The following is a 16,907-nucleotide window of genomic DNA, read 5'->3' on the forward strand; positions in this document are numbered from 1 at the left end:
GCAAGGCCTCCCTCTGCTCCCAGCCTTGGGTCCCATGGCCTCCCAGGCACTCGGCGGGCTCACGGCTCGGACTCCAGCCTTCAGCTTCCCAGCCAGGTTTAAAGCAAGCAAGCAGGAAACCACACGGAGGGAAAGGGCCAGCAGCAGTGAAATACGGCTGCGAGGGGACCTCACGGCACAGAGACCCCGGGTCAGCGCAATGTCTCGGTCTAGATTTTGTCTACATTTTATTCTTTCACTCAACAGAATAGAAGTTTTGCATTTCAGAGTAGGTATGAGATGGCCACTACCTCGTTCCGGCCCTGGCACCCAGACGGCAGGACTCTCAAGAGGATCGGCCTCCTAGGCTGCCCCGGACTGGGGGTGGCAGGAGGCAGTCATTTGGCAAGGACACTGCAGGGAGAGGGAGAGGGGACCCCTGACCTGCCTCTGGCCACCGAAGCTGGAGCCCTCCTCTGGCTCTTTGGTATCTCAGAAAACAGAGGCTGTCCCTGTCTTTGTCAGCCCTAGACCAGGTCTGGGGCCCATCCTCACCAGCTCCCCTGGAGGGTGGGGCCACCTCCCAAGGCCTTTTAGCAGCCCGGGACCAGCTCACAGGGGCCTACCACCAGCCGGGCAGCTGGGGCACGCCACCCGGGACAGTGAGGCCAGCTGTGGGTGGGCCCAGGCTCATTTCTTGTAGTGATTAGGGGCGTCGGCGAAGGCAAACTTGAGGCGGTAGGCTTCGGCCAGCAACAGGCTGATCTCCTCGTCATCCCAGTGGGCTGTGGGCAGGTTCTGGAGGAAGAGCAGCAGCTCCTGGGGAGAAAGAGACAAGCCCAGGTCAGAGGAGGTGACCCGCAGTGGAGGGTGGGTGACCCAGAAAAACTCGCCCAGCCAGCAGCTGCTCCCTGCTCAGCCCCAACAGGGCCCCAGGCCTCACCCCACAGCCCCCACCCCATCCCAGCTGCCAGGCGGGAGGGCCGCTGCACAGCTCCCACCCCATCCCAGCTGCCAGGTGGCAGGGCCACTGCACAGCTCCCACCCCATCCCAGCTGCCAGGCGGGAGGGCCGCTGCACAGCTCCAAGTCTGGCATCTGAGATGTCATGGCAGGGGCCGCCCAACGCTTCATTTAACGGAATCCCCTGCCCTTCGGGGGGAGACCCAGCTCTCGGGGCCCTGCTGCAGCTTTGCAGCCTCCGCCCAGGAGCTTCCCACTCCCTCAAAGCCTGTATCAGCCCAGGAAGTACCGCAGCACCCCTGGAACTGCCACTAAGCACAGATTTCTGTGCATCAGGAGACCCCTCCGGGCACCAGCACCATCAGCAGGTGAAGCCCACACATGTGGGGATCACAGAACGGAGCCGGCTCAGGCCCACCCCGGGAGCCCAGGAGCACAGCAAAGCGCCAACTGGACCCTCCTCCATGCCCCCCTCACACCAGTGGGTTGGGGTACGGGGCTCCACCAAACCCAGCTTCAGGTCCAGGTCCAACCTGGTGCCCTGGAACAATGCCTCCACCCTGAGGCCCAGCTTCCTCCTCTGCAAAATGGGGCCACCATTTATTTATTTATTGCTTTCTAATATGCTTATTTGCCTTAGACTGAGATTTAAAAATTAGTTCCAGTTAGAACCAAAGAAGGCCTTTCTGTGGAAGTGACATTTGATCAGACTCTTAAAATTCAGGTAGGATTCTCATAGGTAGAGATAGGAGGTAAAAGGTTTTACATAAAGGTGAATGATATGCATGTAAGTAGGAAAATAGGGAACTATAGGGAATAATAACAATTATAAGTCATTTAGTGTGGGTAAAATCATCTTACATGTGTATGTTTAAAATCTCACCTCCTGTACAAATCTCGCCTCCTGTACCCTTCATTCTCCCATTCTACTTCCCAGTCACAGCATTTATTGCATTGAATTCACAGAGTACAAATTTTTATTTACTGTGGTAAATTACTGTCAGGGCTGCTGGACAGACTGGGAAAACACACATATGGCCAGCAGGACAGCCAGCACTGGGTGGGCACACAGTGGGCTCACTGGGCATGCTGCGTGGACACACCAGGCGGGCACACTGGCCTCACTGGCCTCACTGGCACTCTGGGTGAGCACACTGGCTCACTGGGAGTGTTGGGTAGGCACACTGGGCTCACCGGGCACACTGGGCAGGTGCACTGGGCTCACTGGGAGTGCTGGGCAGGCTCCCCTGGCCTGCAGCTGGGCCGTGTCTCAGATGGACTATGGGGGCACTGAGTCCCACCCCCAAAAGACACATGGGGGACTGTCTCCAGAGCTCATGATCTGGAAGCCGGGATGTGGACACTGAGGAGATGGAGACTGACCTACGTCCACTGAGGCCATGATGGGAAAGAAAAAGCACAGGCCCTTGGGGGACCCCCCACAACCATAGCCCGACAGCCCCGCCCTCCCACATGACCACGCCCACATCCACAGCTGCTGGCGGCCCACCAAGGACAGGGCAGGTCTTGGGGGACCCCAACATACAGGGGGCTTGGCAGAAGTAGGGATCAGAGAGGGCTGAGGGGCCAGGACAGCCTCCTGCGATGGGGGTTCTCAGAAGAGAAACAGGGGACCATCAGGTGAGGGCCAGCCCAAGCCCAGGCTCTGTCATGAAGCTGGGCAGACTCCCTGAGGGAGGGGTCTACACTGCTCGGATGGCCCTGCGGGCTCTGGTCCTCAAGAATTTGCCCCCAGGGGGTCACCTGTAGGCTCCCCGGCTTCTCCTACCTCCCACCCCAAACAGAAGTGGGATCCAGGAAGTCAGGAAGGCGGCTGAGGAGCCCTGAGGGTGCTGGAACTGCCCTTCCCCACTCCTAGCAGGTGACAAGGGACAGGGAGGGCCACAGGCTCAGAATGCCCATGTCGCCTGCCTCGAGAAAACACAGCCCAGCAAGACTGGCATGGAGGGGAATGGGGGGTAGCTGGGCTCTGCAGTTCACATCCTGTCTCCCTGTCCAGGTGGTCTTGGGCAGTGGGCCTGGCTCTCCAAGCCACACTCTCCTTCATCTGGAGATAAGGATGGCAAGCTCTCTGCACGGGCACAGCCAGGATGAGCTGAGCTGTGCAGGCACAGAGCCTGCACAGATGACCCGGGCTCACATCCTGGCTGTGCAGGAGGCTGCGGTCTGCGTGTTGCCCCACCCTCACTGAGGCAGGCCCCCGGCCATCCCGGAGCTGCGTTCTCCATTCCCGAATCAGGAAGATTACACACCAGGACTGTCGTCTCTCCATTCCCACATCAGGAGGGTTACACACCAGGACCGTCCTCTCTCTGGTCCTGCATCAGGAGGGTTACACTCCAGGACTGTCTTCCAATTGCTATTTCGCAGGTGCTGGGCTTCCACCCCCACTTCCTTAATTCCATTTCCTTTCGCATTTTGGATACTTTCAGTGGGCCTTTAAATTGAATTCAGGGAGCAAATTTCACTGGCTAAAAGTCCCTGGGGACATATCAACATCAATCTGCTGTCTTTCACCATTAGATGCAACTTACACGGATGCCAATCCAATTCTGAGCAGGTCATAAATAAATACCTTTGGTTTTATTTTTAATCCACTTCGCTTCATATTATCATGACCTCGCTCCTTGCAAGGTGAGAAGCAGCATCCTCCCATTACGGTAACTCACTGACTCTACTGCACACTCAATTTCAGAATCTAATTTAGTCCCCCAGGTTCACTGGATGGAGGGAGAATAGAAATGCCCAGTTCTTTGCAGCCTGCAATGCTAAAGAAGGAAAAATCTATCTGGGTGACCTTTACGGGAGGTGAAGAACACAGCCAAACACGTCCTTAAATACAGATTTCTTTTTTAAAAAGGCTTGTCTTATTTATGCACTAGGCTTGTCTGGGAAACACGGCACATTTATTAGCCAAGAGCTGTTCTGCATCACCCACACCAGGCAGGCGGAGGGGCCACCACAGGCGAAGCCATCCCTCGGTCACATTCAGGGACACGGCTCTCCCAGCGCTGCCTGTCCAGGAGGGCAGGTGGAGAGAGGCCTGCCCAGGGCCCGGCCCAGAAAACTATAGACGGCACTTGCATTTTTATTCTTAACTTTTCCATAAACAGTGGCCACACCTGTGTATCTAAAAGTTGAAGGAAGGCTCTGCTCATGACACTCATGCCGTAGAAGTCAAGGTCGCATCAGGTCTCTGCAATCCATCCCTCCCCCGGTCCCTGGGGCATCACCATCTCAACAAAGCCACAGCCAGAGGGCAGCGTGGAGTGCACCCCACCTTTCTCCATCGGCCCGTGTGCCGAGAATCCTTCCAGTGGACACCGAATGTCTGCAAGGACCCTTTGTAAAGGCTGTGGGGTCTGTGGTCAGTGAGGGATCAAAAGCAACACAATCAGACTCTTGCTGCTTGGCCTGGAGGCTGACGGTTCTCAGGCCTGACCACACATCCATCGGCACCCAAGGAGCTCAAAAAACTGCCCCATTTTCCTGGCCCCAGCCCAAGCAACCGACCTGGGACCTGGGAGGTGGGGCCTGGGGAGAGGGATGTGTTGGTCCTCAGGACGGTGGGCGACCTGGGTGTGCCCTGGACACTCTCGGACACATCATGAGAGTGGAGAGAGTTGCTCCCGCTTTCCACCAGGTGGCCCCTGTTGAAGTTGAGGGCCAGTGGGGGGTGGGGGGGCCCTACCCACACCACCCAGGCAGAAGTGGAGCCCTGACTCACACACCACCATGCAGGCAAAGGCATCTCTCTAAAACCTCAGTGAGTGGGACACAGGGTGGAGGTGGGAAGCCAAGCTGGGATGTTTCCAACAGTTTCCCCCCATGGACCACACAGCAGTGGACCACACTTAGACAGAAGCCGCCATGCCGCTCACTCCTGCCCCAGGCGGGTTCCAACAGGCGAGGCTCCTGATGCCGAAGACCAGGTGAGGCTCCTGACGCTGAAGAGCAGATATCGCCACGGCTTTGGCTATTTCTTACCAAAAGGGTTTTATTTTTCCTGAGTCAAACGAATCCTAGTGCCATCCGTGGAGGACACTGACCTCCCCTGCGTGCCAGGCCTTCCCAGGAAGGGTGAGACGGTGACAAGCCCATGTCCTAGGGCACCAGAACAGTGGGTGGGTGGGTGGATGACTGCAGACCCTGGGTTCCCTCGAGACCCTGAGCTCTGCATGGCTGGCCCAGGGCTGAGGCTCACGTGAGAATGGGCAGCAGTGAGGGAAGCAAGATCACTGGATTAGATGCGGGAGTGCTGGGCCCGAGCCCGCCCCCAATGCTGCCTGACCCCACGAGCACTGCAGATGTGTCCCTCCTGTTCTCCCCAGCATCTCCACCACTACATCAACAGGTCTGTGTGTCCCTATATCCCCAAAACTGAGCCCACAGCACTTTGCTGGGCAGTGAACATTGCAGAGTCCAGCGAAGCAATTAAAAGCACATTTGAACATGCCCCACGGCCACGTTCAAATCCCAGCCCTGCATTTATTAGCTACACAACCCTTGGCAAGTCTCATAACCCTCTGTGCCTCAGTTTCCTCACCTGTAAAATGGGATAATAATAGTGATAGCAACAGGAGACAGACAAGTTCCTAGATAGACAGGGACGGGTCCCCAGTGAAACCTGACCTTCAAGCCAAGGACACTTTCAGAGCCTGAACACCAAACTGCCAGTTCTGGATAGAGTCCACGACCGGAGTGAGAACTTCCATCCCCGTCTTACCCACTCTCTTTCAATTGGTTCCTTCTGAAGGATGCCCTTTATCCAATCGAACGATGCTTTTTCCAAGCCCACCCATGGACCAATCAGCATGCACTCCCCCATTCAAAGCCCATAAAAACCCTGGACTTACCCTCACAGATGGCTACCCTGCTTTCAGGTCTCTTCTTGCAGCTGAGAGCTTGCTTTCTGTTCCTCAGTAAAATTCTACTCTGCCTTACTCTCTGGTGTCCACGTACCTTATTCCTCTTGGCTGTGGGACAAGAACCCAGAACTTGCCAAACTGCGAGAGCAAAAGAGCTGAGCTCTGGGCGGCAGGAGTAAAAGAGCTGTAACCCTCCCTCCCACTTGCGGAGCTATGGGAGCAAAGAAGCTGCTGGGTGCCACTCCTTCCCACTTGCTGAACCGCTGAAGTGAAAAAGCCAGAACAATAATAACTCCCTTATTGGGTTGTTGAATGTGTGCAAAGTGCCTTCGGCAATGCTTGAATGGCTGGCTACACCTTCCACAGCGGGGCTTCCAGTGCCCACGATGAGCCAGGCACATGAAGGTTCCCCGCTGTGCACATGCGTGGGTGCTACCTTTCTGTGTATATATGCAAATTCAAGGACATGCATTTGCATGAAGAACTCCAAAAGGACCATCAGCCAAAGACGAACGTGGTCATCGTTGGGAGAAAATGTGATGATTTATTTTTTACTTATCCATAAATTCTAATCTTTTCAAAATAAACATGCATTAGCTGTATACTAAAAATAATTTTTAAAATAAAAGAAGTGTAGGGTCTGCTCTGAAATCATGCTGGATCCTCCTTGTCTGGCTGCACAGCTGCCAGGACAGTGCCCCGCCTGGTGCTGGAGCTCTGCTTACAGGGGTAGGGAGAAGGCCAGGTGCCGTGAGGCATCCCCACACTGCAGCCAGAGCACCTGGAGCACCAGCTCCCACCTGTACCCCGGCCCCTCTCCTCCAGCAAATGGGCCTGAGGTCCAGGCCCTTCGTGCTAGACCTTCTCACAGGCACTGCAGGTGTTCATTGGGTGACCACATGCCCAGGGCTGCCCCATGCCAGGCACCACTCCAGGCACTGAGGACACTCAGCCCACAGCCCTGCAGGGCGTACATGTATGAGCGTGTGTGCCGGCAGGTCAGGCAACAGACGGAGAAATGAACAAGGGACAGCGTCCAGCACTACGCAGAGAAGCCTAATGGAACCATGGGGCGCAGGCTACCGCAGACATCACCTTCAAGGGCCATAAGTGGTGCGTCTGAAACAGGGCGGGTCTGTGCAGAATGCACTCTAGACTTTGAATATTTATTAAGAACAAAAGAATGTAAACTATTTCTTTTATAATTTTTATATTGATTCTAGGTTCAAATGATAGTATTTTGGATGTGCTGGTTAAATATTTTATTAAAATTAATGATACCTGCCTCTTTCTTTGTTTTTATGTTTCTATGTGGCTGGTGACATATTCCTTCTGGACAGCACTGTTCTGGGTATAAACCCTGCCTCCCTCCTCCGCCTGCTCCAGGCCAGGGTCTGCTGGCAGCACTGACCAGTGCTTCCCTCCCCTGGACCCTCTGTGCACACTGAAGGTACTGGAAGGCTCCCCCAGGCAGCAGGAAGGGCTGCGCGTGCAGTGGCAAGACTCGTCAACACCTGCTCCCAGGCACAGCAGAGAGCGCACAGAGGTCTGCTTAAAAGCTATTCAAGTCAGAAGTTTACAAATTGCCAACATGCAAAGATGAATAAATTAATCACGATGGGGCTAAAAGGCCCATTTGCCTACTCTTGTTATTTTCTTCCCCTAACCGAGAAAGATGAAATAGGACTCACCACGGTGACACACGAGGCAGGGAGCAGGGTTAATTGGTTTAATTTGCTTTTCCACAGCCTCCTGACACTCCGCGTGTGCAGCCTGGTGAGAAACCCTAACCACGGCAGGTGCTGCGGAGCGCCCGGCCATCTGCAGCAGGGAGGCCCTGGTGCCACCTGGGGAGACCACTGAGGACCCCCTGGGTCTGGGGGGCAGGGCAGCAGCACGACATTTCCCAGCAGGCAGGCCCTTGGGCATTTCTCCCAACCCCTCCGTCTTTTAGGTGAGGAAACTGAGGAGCAGACAGGCTGGACAACTTGTCCCAGGAGGCATGCAGCAAGCCCGGCACCCCTGTGGCACCCACGCTGCAGTCCCATTCCCTATACCACTGTTGGGGGCAGCGGGGCGGGCGAGATGCCTGCTCTAGAACCCAGCAGGCTAGAGCCGGCTCTCCACACACTGTCCCTGGAGGACGAGTCCCTGGTCTATGAGATGGTGACGGCGATGCCCCAGGCTAGAGGGGTGGCAATACCCGTGCTGGTGCAAAGAGCTCCACGAACTTGGGCAGCCATACCTGTGCTGGTGCAGAGAGCTCCAGAAACTCGCCCTGTTGTTTCATGCCCATCGTGACCACTGCCCTCTATCTGCAGGAGTTGCAGGCGCCTCCTGGGAGGTGACAGAGGAGCCCCTCGCAGGTGCCATGAGGCCTGAAGGGGTCCGCGCATCCCCCGGAGCGGGACGGGCAAACACGAGTCACTCCCCTACCCCTGCCACATCCTCCTCACCACAGGGCCCTGGCAATCACGAGCCCTGGCAATCACAGGGGACGACGGCCACACTTGACAGAGCAGGAGGAGGCCAGGAGGGCTGAGGCCAGAACACGAACAGAGGCCCTGCCGCGCCTGGACTCTGCCCCCTGCCCTGCGGAGAGGCTGGAGTGAGCACTGGATGGGCCCCTCTCGGTCTCACTGGCCCCTCACTGTCACTCCTACCCCCGAACTGACAACAGTCTCCGTGGACCACGCATTACAGAGGTCAAGGGTCGCTGTTCCTACCCGAACCCCCGGGCCTTTCCGCAGACAGTGGAGCATTTGGATTCCTCCTGCGCAGGGGCTGCAGGGTTTGAATCCATATTCAACATGAGGTATCTGCTCCCGTGAGGTACACGTGTAGACGAAGGAACGGGACCAGCTGAGATGAAATCATGGCGAAAAGGTCCGCTGCTGTCAGCGCTGCCAGCCGAGGGACCCCAGTGAACTTCAGGCTGCAGGAGACCCGCAGATCGTGCCTGGCCCACTTCAAGTTCCTGAATGAGGCCATTTCCTTCCTCCTGTGTCTCCATTTGGGCTGCAAAATTCCTGACTCAACACTGACACTCAGCCTTAGGAAACAGGCCCAGGAACCCTCTGTGGCCGAGAGACCGCCAGTCTCCTCAGCAAGGGCAGCGGAGACCCAGCACCCGACACACAGGCCACGCCAAGGCACAGGCCGTCCCATGGCCCAGCCACGCTGGGACCCCTCCTGAAAAACCTCCCTAGGAGGAGCTCAACCTGACACTCCCCAGGTCCTGCCTGTCCTTCACACTCAGGTGACGAGGGGCTGCCCTGGACATGCATAAGTGACAAGTGCCTCCAAATCAGTTCCCTAACAAGAATCACTGAGAGTACACTTGGCTTGTCAAACAGGACTTCCAGCTGGTTAACGAGGCCACAGTGGCCCGTGTCTAAGGAGCTGGCAGAGTGTGTGGCTTTTCCTGTACAAATGAGAACGGCCTGTGGGGAGGGGCTCCTGCTCCAGTGCACACCCTCTGTGACACGCAGCTTCACGTGGCTGGGCCAGCTTTGCCTCACCCTTCGCGGAGCCCACGGAGGCCTCGGGTTCATTTGAAGCCGGCTCAGACCTCCGCACAGCAGCGTCAGGGACGCAGGGCTCAGCTCTGTCACCTGGCGCGGTGATGGCTGCTTCGTACAAGGAAAAACATGGGCCTTGGAGATGATGCCACTGGAAAGAAGTAAGGCCATCTTCCCAAGGTGGCCATGGGCTGCTCACAGCCTAATGATGAACTTGGTGCTGATGTGTGCAGTTATCCTGGGACAGGCGACCCACTGGGCTCTTGGTGTCCTAGTGCTCATGAACCCTGCTCAGCGGTGCAAGTGTGTGTGTCAGGAGACAACCCCGTGGTGCAGGTGTTCAGACCAGGTGGCTTGAGATCCAGATGCCTCAAGCCCCGGCTGCACACAGGCACTGGTAGCACTGGTAGCCCCGTGCTGTGCCCACCCCTCAGAGGCAGTGCCTGTCCCGGGCTCCTGCACAGAGGCCTGTGCTTTCCTTGCTCTCCCTCCACCGCCCTTCCCTCCTACCCTCTGCCCTCTCCTGGCTGTTCAGGCTCCCACAGCAACCATGGCTGTCCCTTTCCCATTGCAACCTCACCTGTCTGCCTTCTCTGTAACTCCAGGTCACCTTTCAAGACTCCGGGAGGACTGAATGGCACACACCGACCCTACCACCTTTAGATGCACCTGTGCTCCAGGAGGCCCTGCCTGTCTCGACACTGCAACCAGAGACCTTTGGTTTCAGCCTCCTAAGAATGGCGTTTAAAGGTTCGGAGACTATCGTGAGCAGGAATTATGGGGAGAGGGCAAGCAAGACAAACGGGGTCCCCAGAGAGGATGAGAATGAGTGCAGGCATGGGGAGGGGACCCATGGCCTCTGCCCTGGATGCCAGAGAAAGAGGGGCTGTTTGCTCAGGGTGGGCCTCCCAAGCCTCCAATGGCCATGGTCCTCCTGTCCCTCTGTCACTCTGGGTGGGGCAGCCGGGGGCCCGGGGTGAGGGGGGGCTCTTGTTGGAAAAGGAACCACAGGGGAGGCGAACCTGCCCACCTTGGTCACTGGTACGCCTGCCTGGTCAGTGCCCACCTGGCCCAGGCCCAGCTCCGCCTGCCCCGTCTCCTTTGGTCTCCAGGGCCAAAGGGTATTTCTAGGGAGCAGGGTTCCCGCCTGAGGTGGGGTTCACAGGTTGGGTGTGGGCATGGTGTGGTCTGTAATTCTGAAACTTTCAGACACATGGTGTGTGCTTTCAATCCTGCTCGAGGGGAGGGCCTACATATCAAGACCACGAGGAAGTCCCTGCACCAGGTCCGCCGTCCCACTCCCCCGACTCTCCCTGCACCAGGTCTGCAGTCCCACTCCTCCGACTCTGCCTGGAGGACAATCTTGAGGCCTGGGGGAAGATGAATGTAGAAAGGTGCTCATCTGTGCACTGTTGTTCACAGCCACAGGAAGAAAGAAAACCTTGAAGCTGCCGAGGCCAATGGCTACATGCCCCTGGGCTATGCAGAAGGCTCAGTCAAGGGTGCCGGAGAAGTGAGAGTCGTCTCTCCCCTCACACCACACGCCACGGCAACTCCACGGGGGCCTCAGTCAACGCCACGTGGACCTGAGACTGAACGCACAAAGTGAAAACATGACAGCACCAGGTGAAACATGCTGAGTCCTTCACCCCTCAGAGGCGGGAAAGCCTTGCGAAACATGACTCCCAGTCCAGGAAGAATACAAGACCGGTAAGTTCAATACACAAAACCTTAAAAAAAAAAAAAAAAAAAAAAAAAAGCTTTCAAATGAAAACTAATACACGGTATGTCTCATATATTTATATATACATAAAGGCAAAAGATAAATGAAAAAACGGAAGAAACACTTGTCATTTTTATCAGAAAGGAGGAAATGCTGGCATTAGTATGGAAAGAGCTCTTGAAAGAGACAAACAGATCAAAATCCTTAAAGGAACTGGCAAAATACAGGAACAGGAGAGGTGTCCAGAGCGAGGAGGCCCTGCGGTCCTTACACAATGCAAAGATGCTCAGCGATGCCATATGACAGGGCTTGCTGCTGCCCCAAAAAATGCAAGAGTGCCGGCAGCCCACTCTGGGGCTGGCTCAGTTATCCCCAGGGACATCTGGGGAACAGCTGAGGATGCTCGAAGGGCCCCTGGGTATTCGCGGACGCTAGAGAGCTCAAGCTCACACTGTCAGGTCCACAAGCCCACGGCACACACTTGTGCAGAAGGGCTTTCCCAGGAGCCGCCTGGCTGGCGCACGGGGTCCAGGCGCTGCCTCTGCCACTCATTTCCAGGTGTGCACCCAAGACGAGACACTCAGCCCCTTGCTCCAGGTCACTCACGCAAACACAGCAAATGCTACCAGCTGTTAAAACTAGGTGGTTGTCCCTGAATGATGCTTTCTGCCTCTCTGTATTTTAAACTTTTCCACAGTAACAGGTGGGAGGGAAAAAAGGCCAACTCTGCTAGTGTGTTGAAGGCAATTTTTGTCTATCCGTGTAATGAGATGTTTATTTATTTAGCAGTTAAAAAATATGTGGTTGAAAAAAACATAACGATGCTGGCAACTCCTGTGAGTGTGAAGGTTACTGAGGAGCAGAGGCGGCAGCCAGGCGGGAAGCCCAGTGTCCCCTATACCAAGAGACGCAGCAGGGCGGGCAGGAGGTGGACCGCCCCCCACAGACGCACGGCAGCAGGAGGGACAGGAGGTGGACCGACCCCCACAGCGCGGCAGCAGGCGGCAGGAGGTGGACGGACCCCCACAGACGCACGGCAGCAAGGCGGGCAGGAGGTGGACCGACCCCCACAGACGCACGGCAGCAGGAGGGACAGGAGGTGGACCGACCCCCACAGGCGCACGGCAGCAGGGCGGAGGAGGTGGACCAACCCACAGGCGCACGGCAGCGGGAGGGTGGACCAACACGGCGCCAGCAGGCGGGTAGGAGGTGGACCAACCCCACGGGCGCACGGCAGCAGGAGGGCAGGAGGTGGACCGCCCCCACAGACGCACGGCAGCAGGGCGGGTAGGAGGTGGACCGACCCCCACAGACGCACGGCAGCAGGGCGGGCAGGAGGTGGACCGCCCCCACAGACGCACGGCAGCAGGAGGGACAGGAGGTGGACCGCCCCCACAGACGCACGGCAGCAGGAGGGGCAGGAGGTGGACCGACCCCCACAGACGCACGGCAGCAGGAGGGACAGGAGGTGGACCGCCCCCCACAGACGCACGGCAGCAGGGCGGGCAGGAGGTGGACCAACCCCCACGGGCGCACGGCAGCAGGAGGGACAGGAGGTGGACCGCCCCCCACAGACGCACGGCAGCAGGGCGGGTAGGAGGTGGACCAACCCCCACAGGCGCCAGCCTGGGAGGGAAACAGCTGTCCTCCAGTTCTCGTCTTTCAATTTCTGTTTTCCTTTTTTTTTTTTTTTTCACAAGGGCATGCATTGAAAACATGATTTCAATTTCTAAAAGACAATCCAGGCACCGTCTCCTTTTAGAGGTTTCTCCTGGCAGTGCTCCCTCCCCATCAGGGCCAGACACACCTCCACGGTCACCTGGTGTCCCCAGGGCCAGCTGGGAGGCAGGGCCTGACCAGCATGTGCTGTGGCGGGTGGGCTGCCCCGCTTCTTCCCAGCACCCTGGAAACCTCAGTTTTTCTAGAACTGAGAAGGGCCCAGGGAGGAGCCAAGGCCACCTGGGGTCCCTTCTAAACCGCTGAAGGGTGTGAAGACTGCCCAGGAGGATCCTGGGGCTTGCAGGGCCCCACAGCGCCTGCGGGTCCTGAAGAGGAGGGTAGTGGGGAGGAGGGCATGGGGTGCCAGGGACTGCCCCACCTGGGATTTCCTGCCTGTTTTTATTTATTTATTTTTTTTGAGACGGAGTCTCGCTCTGTCGCCCAGACTGGAGTGCAGTGGCGCAATCTCGGCTCACTGCAAGCTCCGCCTCCCAGGTTCACGCCATTCTCCTGCCTCAGCCTCTCCGAGTAGCTGGGACTACAGGCGCCCACCACCACGCCCGGCTAATTTTTTTGTATTTTTAGTAGAGATGGGATTTCATCGTGGTCTCGATCTCCTGACCTTGTGATCCGCCTGCCTCGGCCTCCCAAAGTGCTGGGATTACAAGCGTGAGCCACCGCGCCCGGCCTCCTGCCTGTTTTTGATTTTCCCATGGGATACTCCTTCCCTTTGCCATCTCAGTCCCCATGGCTTGGTCGTGTCAGGTGTCACTGAAGAATTAGTGAGAGAACAGGTCAAGGTGCAAACGATTCAAGGATTCAGATTTCAGACATTTAAAAATAGTGAGTCACAGCACGGCTCCAGTGAAGACCCCTGTCCTTTCATATTCAATCCAGCATGTGGTCCGGGGGGAGGTAGAGAGGACCCGGCTGGGGAGGCGCAGACCTAGACCTCCCACTGCCCCAGGGCCCAGGTGTCCACATGGCCTGCAGGATGCCCTGGCCCTGTGCTTGGGGCTGCAGCTGTGTCAGCTCCCGGCGGCCCTGTGAAGACCTCCACCTGCTGACCAGGACCAGGACATTCCTTCTCCCAGGCAGGTAGGATCGAGGGGCCACATGATTCCAGGGGGACGGCAGGGCCTGGCCCCAGATCCCCAGTGAGCGGCAAGGGAGGGCCCCTCACACAGAACTCTAGAACCCTGCTGGGCACCCACCCTGTATCCTGACCACGTGCGCCAGCTCCACCTCACACTGGCTCCTCGGTCAGGCAGTGTCCATGTCCTGTCCACACCCGATTCCCAGCACTGAGTGTCTGCGAAGGAAGCACAACCCAGGCTGCGTGAAGGGGAAGGAGCGGCGGGGAAACTGAGTAAGGGGTTGGGCGGCCCGGCCTCCCCTGCCCTTCCCCCACCCCCCCATGCCCTTCCCCTGCCCTCTTCCACCTCACATGCTGAGTGCAAGCAAATCCTGTGTGTGTGGTGTGTGACACACATGTGTGTATATATGGTGTGCAGTGTGTAGTGGGGTGTGTGTGAGTCACCTGTATGGTTTGTATGTGTGCTGTGTAGTTTTGTGGTATGTATGTGACACATGTATGTGGCACGTGTGTGTGGTGTGGAGGGTGTGTGTATGTATGGTGGGTGCACTATGTGATGAGGATGTCGTGTCTGTATGTGATGTGTGGTGCGTGTGTGGGGGGTGTGTGCTGTGTGGTGTATGTGGTGCATGTGTAGGGTCTGTGAGAGTGTGTGGTGCATGTGTGTGTGTAGTGTGTATACACGGTGAGTGTGTAGTGTTTGTGTAGTGTGCGTGTGTATATGTGGTGTGTGGTGCATGGGGTGTCTATTGGCATGTGTGTAGTGTGTGTGTAGCATGTGTATACATGGTGAGTGTGATATGTGTACATAACTGTGCTGTGTGTGTACATGGTGAGTGTGTGGTGTGTGTGGGGTGTGTGGTGTGTGTGGGGTGTGTGGTGTGTGTGGGGTGGGTGGGGTGTGTGGTGTGTGTGGTGTGTGTGGGGTGTGTAGTGTGTGTGGGGTGTGTAGTGTGTGGGGTGTGTAGTGTGTGGGGTGTGTGGTGTGTGTTGCGTGTGGGGTGTGTGGGGTGTGTGTTGTGTGTGGGGTGTGTAGTGTGTGTGGGGTGTGTGTGTGTGTGGGGTGTGTGGTGTGTGTGGGGTGTGGAGTGTGTGGGGTGTGGAGTGTGTGTGGGGTGTGGAGTGTGTGTGGGGTGTGTAGTGTGTGGGGTGTGTGGGGTGTGTGGGGTGTGGAGTGTGTGGTGTGTGTGGGCTGTGTGGGGTGTGTAGTGTGGGGTGTGGAGTGTGTGTGGGGTGTGTAGTGTGTGGGGTGTGGAGTGTGTGGGGTGTGGAGTGTGTGGGGTGTGGAGTGTGTGTGGGGTGTGTAGTGTGTGGGGTGTGTAGTGTGTGGGGTGTGTGGGGTGTGTGGTGTGTGGGGGGTGTGTAGTGTGTGTGGGGTGTGTAGTGTGTGGGATGTGTAGTGTGTGTGGGGTGTGTAGTGTGTGGGGTGTGTAGTGTGTGGGGTGTGGGGTGTGTGTGGGGTGTGTAGTGTGTGTGGGGTGTGTAGTGTGTGTGTATACATGGTGTGTTTTGTGTTTGCTGTCTGTGTGCATACATGGTGTGTGTGGTGTGTGTGTGTGTACACGGTGAGTGCGCGTGATGTGTATGTGGTAACTGTGGGGTGTGTGTGTGTGTGTGTGTTTGTGTGTGTGTGTGTGGTGTGTGGCCTGGGGAGGGGACCCACGCCTGTCTTGCCTCCTTTCTGGATGCAGGTCCTGCCCTGGCTGGTGGCTGCGGGGCCCTGTGCAGGTGCCCCTGGCTGAGGCAGGAGGGTGACACTGATGGTGCTATCTTTCTGGGATGTGAGGCTCCACTGCCCTGTCCCTTCCATGGGACGGGCCACCTGGCCAAGGAAACCAGAGCTGTGTGGCGTGTCCTCTGCAGGGGGTCCCGAGCAGGAAGCAGCAGAGGCCCCATGCTGGGTCCGGCAGTTGGGCTCCCGGCCCTCCTCCCATACATGGGACTGGGAGGGCGGGCACGGCCTGCCCACGGGGCTGTGCAGAGGGTGGGCTGGGATCCATGTGTGAAGAACTTGTTGGGGCTGGGCAGCCCAGGGCTTGTTTTTCAGATTGTGGGGGCACCACTGACCCCTACCCAGGACTGCTGCCTCTCTCGGCCCTCACTGCCTCTCCTCTCCCCTTTCTTCCTTTTTTGTGTTCCTAAGAAGAAGGGCTCCACTCTCATCCAAGGCGAATGACAGTGCTGAAGAGCCTCCCTCTACAAACTCCTCTACCTGGGACTTTCTTAAGCACTTTGTTGTTGCAGCTCTCAATGTGCTGAAGTGTCTGGGTCACGTAGAGCTGATTCTGCTAAGCTTCTAGTATGTCAACTGCTGAAGCATGCAAACGCTGAGTGCTGGTCGAGGCCATACTGGACACCAGGTCAGGGAGGGGCTGGGTGTAGAACCTACACGAGCCAGAGCCTCAGCTTGACTCCTGGAGCTGCGGCGTCCTGGGAAGGCCGTGGTGCTGGGTGAGACGCGCCCTCACAGATGCAGGGGTGGGGGTGCAGGGATGGCCAGAGGGGAAGCCCAGGCACACCTGCCGGCTGGAGGGTGACGGGCAGCGCAGGGAAGACCCAGTTAAGAGCCGCGGCACCCATCCAGCCACCGAGCACCTGCCTGGAGTCCCCCAGTTACCCCTGCCTCACACCCACCATGGCAGGGGTAACTGGCATCTCAGTAAAGAAAGAATGAGGGCTTGGAGGGTGTGTGACTTGTATAGATGCCCCCAACTCACAGCTGGGCCTCCAGACAGATCTCCACTGTCCTGCGCCACCATCTGGGCACCGGCCCTACCCAGCCCTTGGGAAGGGAAGGTGAGGCTGGGAGCTGAGCCACACCGCCTCACCAGCAGACTCGGAGCGAGGGTCAGCGAGCTGTGGAACCAGAACCAGAAAGGGCAACTGCACAGCCACGCAGAGCTCACGATGGCACGCTCTGAAGCAGGGAGCCGTGGGACACACACGTGTGGGAAGGGCCACCACAGCGCACCTGCTGTCCTGCGAGGACAGGCACAGAATGGGTAAGCAAGGTGGGAG

General features: G+C 57.3%; 1 protein-coding gene across 3 annotated transcripts in view; it reads right to left on the reverse strand.

Annotated features, from left to right (window-relative positions):
- Positions 1 to 210: 210 nt before the first annotated feature.
- The window catches only part of TBC1D22A (TBC1 domain family member 22A), a 400,970-nt gene continuing 384,273 nt past the window's right edge, over positions 211 to 16,907 (reverse strand). For 2 of the 3 annotated variants that reach the window (XM_030815343.1, XM_030815342.1), the window contains exon 14: positions 214 to 798. In XM_030815343.1, the coding sequence (XP_030671203.1) occupies positions 670 to 798 (129 nt within the window). In that variant the 3' untranslated portion in view covers positions 214 to 669. Of the gene's footprint in view, positions 799 to 16,907 lie in introns of all 3 variants that reach the window. The other variant, XM_030815341.1, reaches the window with a different exon arrangement.

This window comes from Nomascus leucogenys, chromosome 7b, assembly GCF_006542625.1.
Source record: "Nomascus leucogenys isolate Asia chromosome 7b, Asia_NLE_v1, whole genome shotgun sequence".
Classification (NCBI taxonomy): domain Eukaryota; kingdom Metazoa; phylum Chordata; class Mammalia; order Primates; family Hylobatidae; genus Nomascus; species Nomascus leucogenys.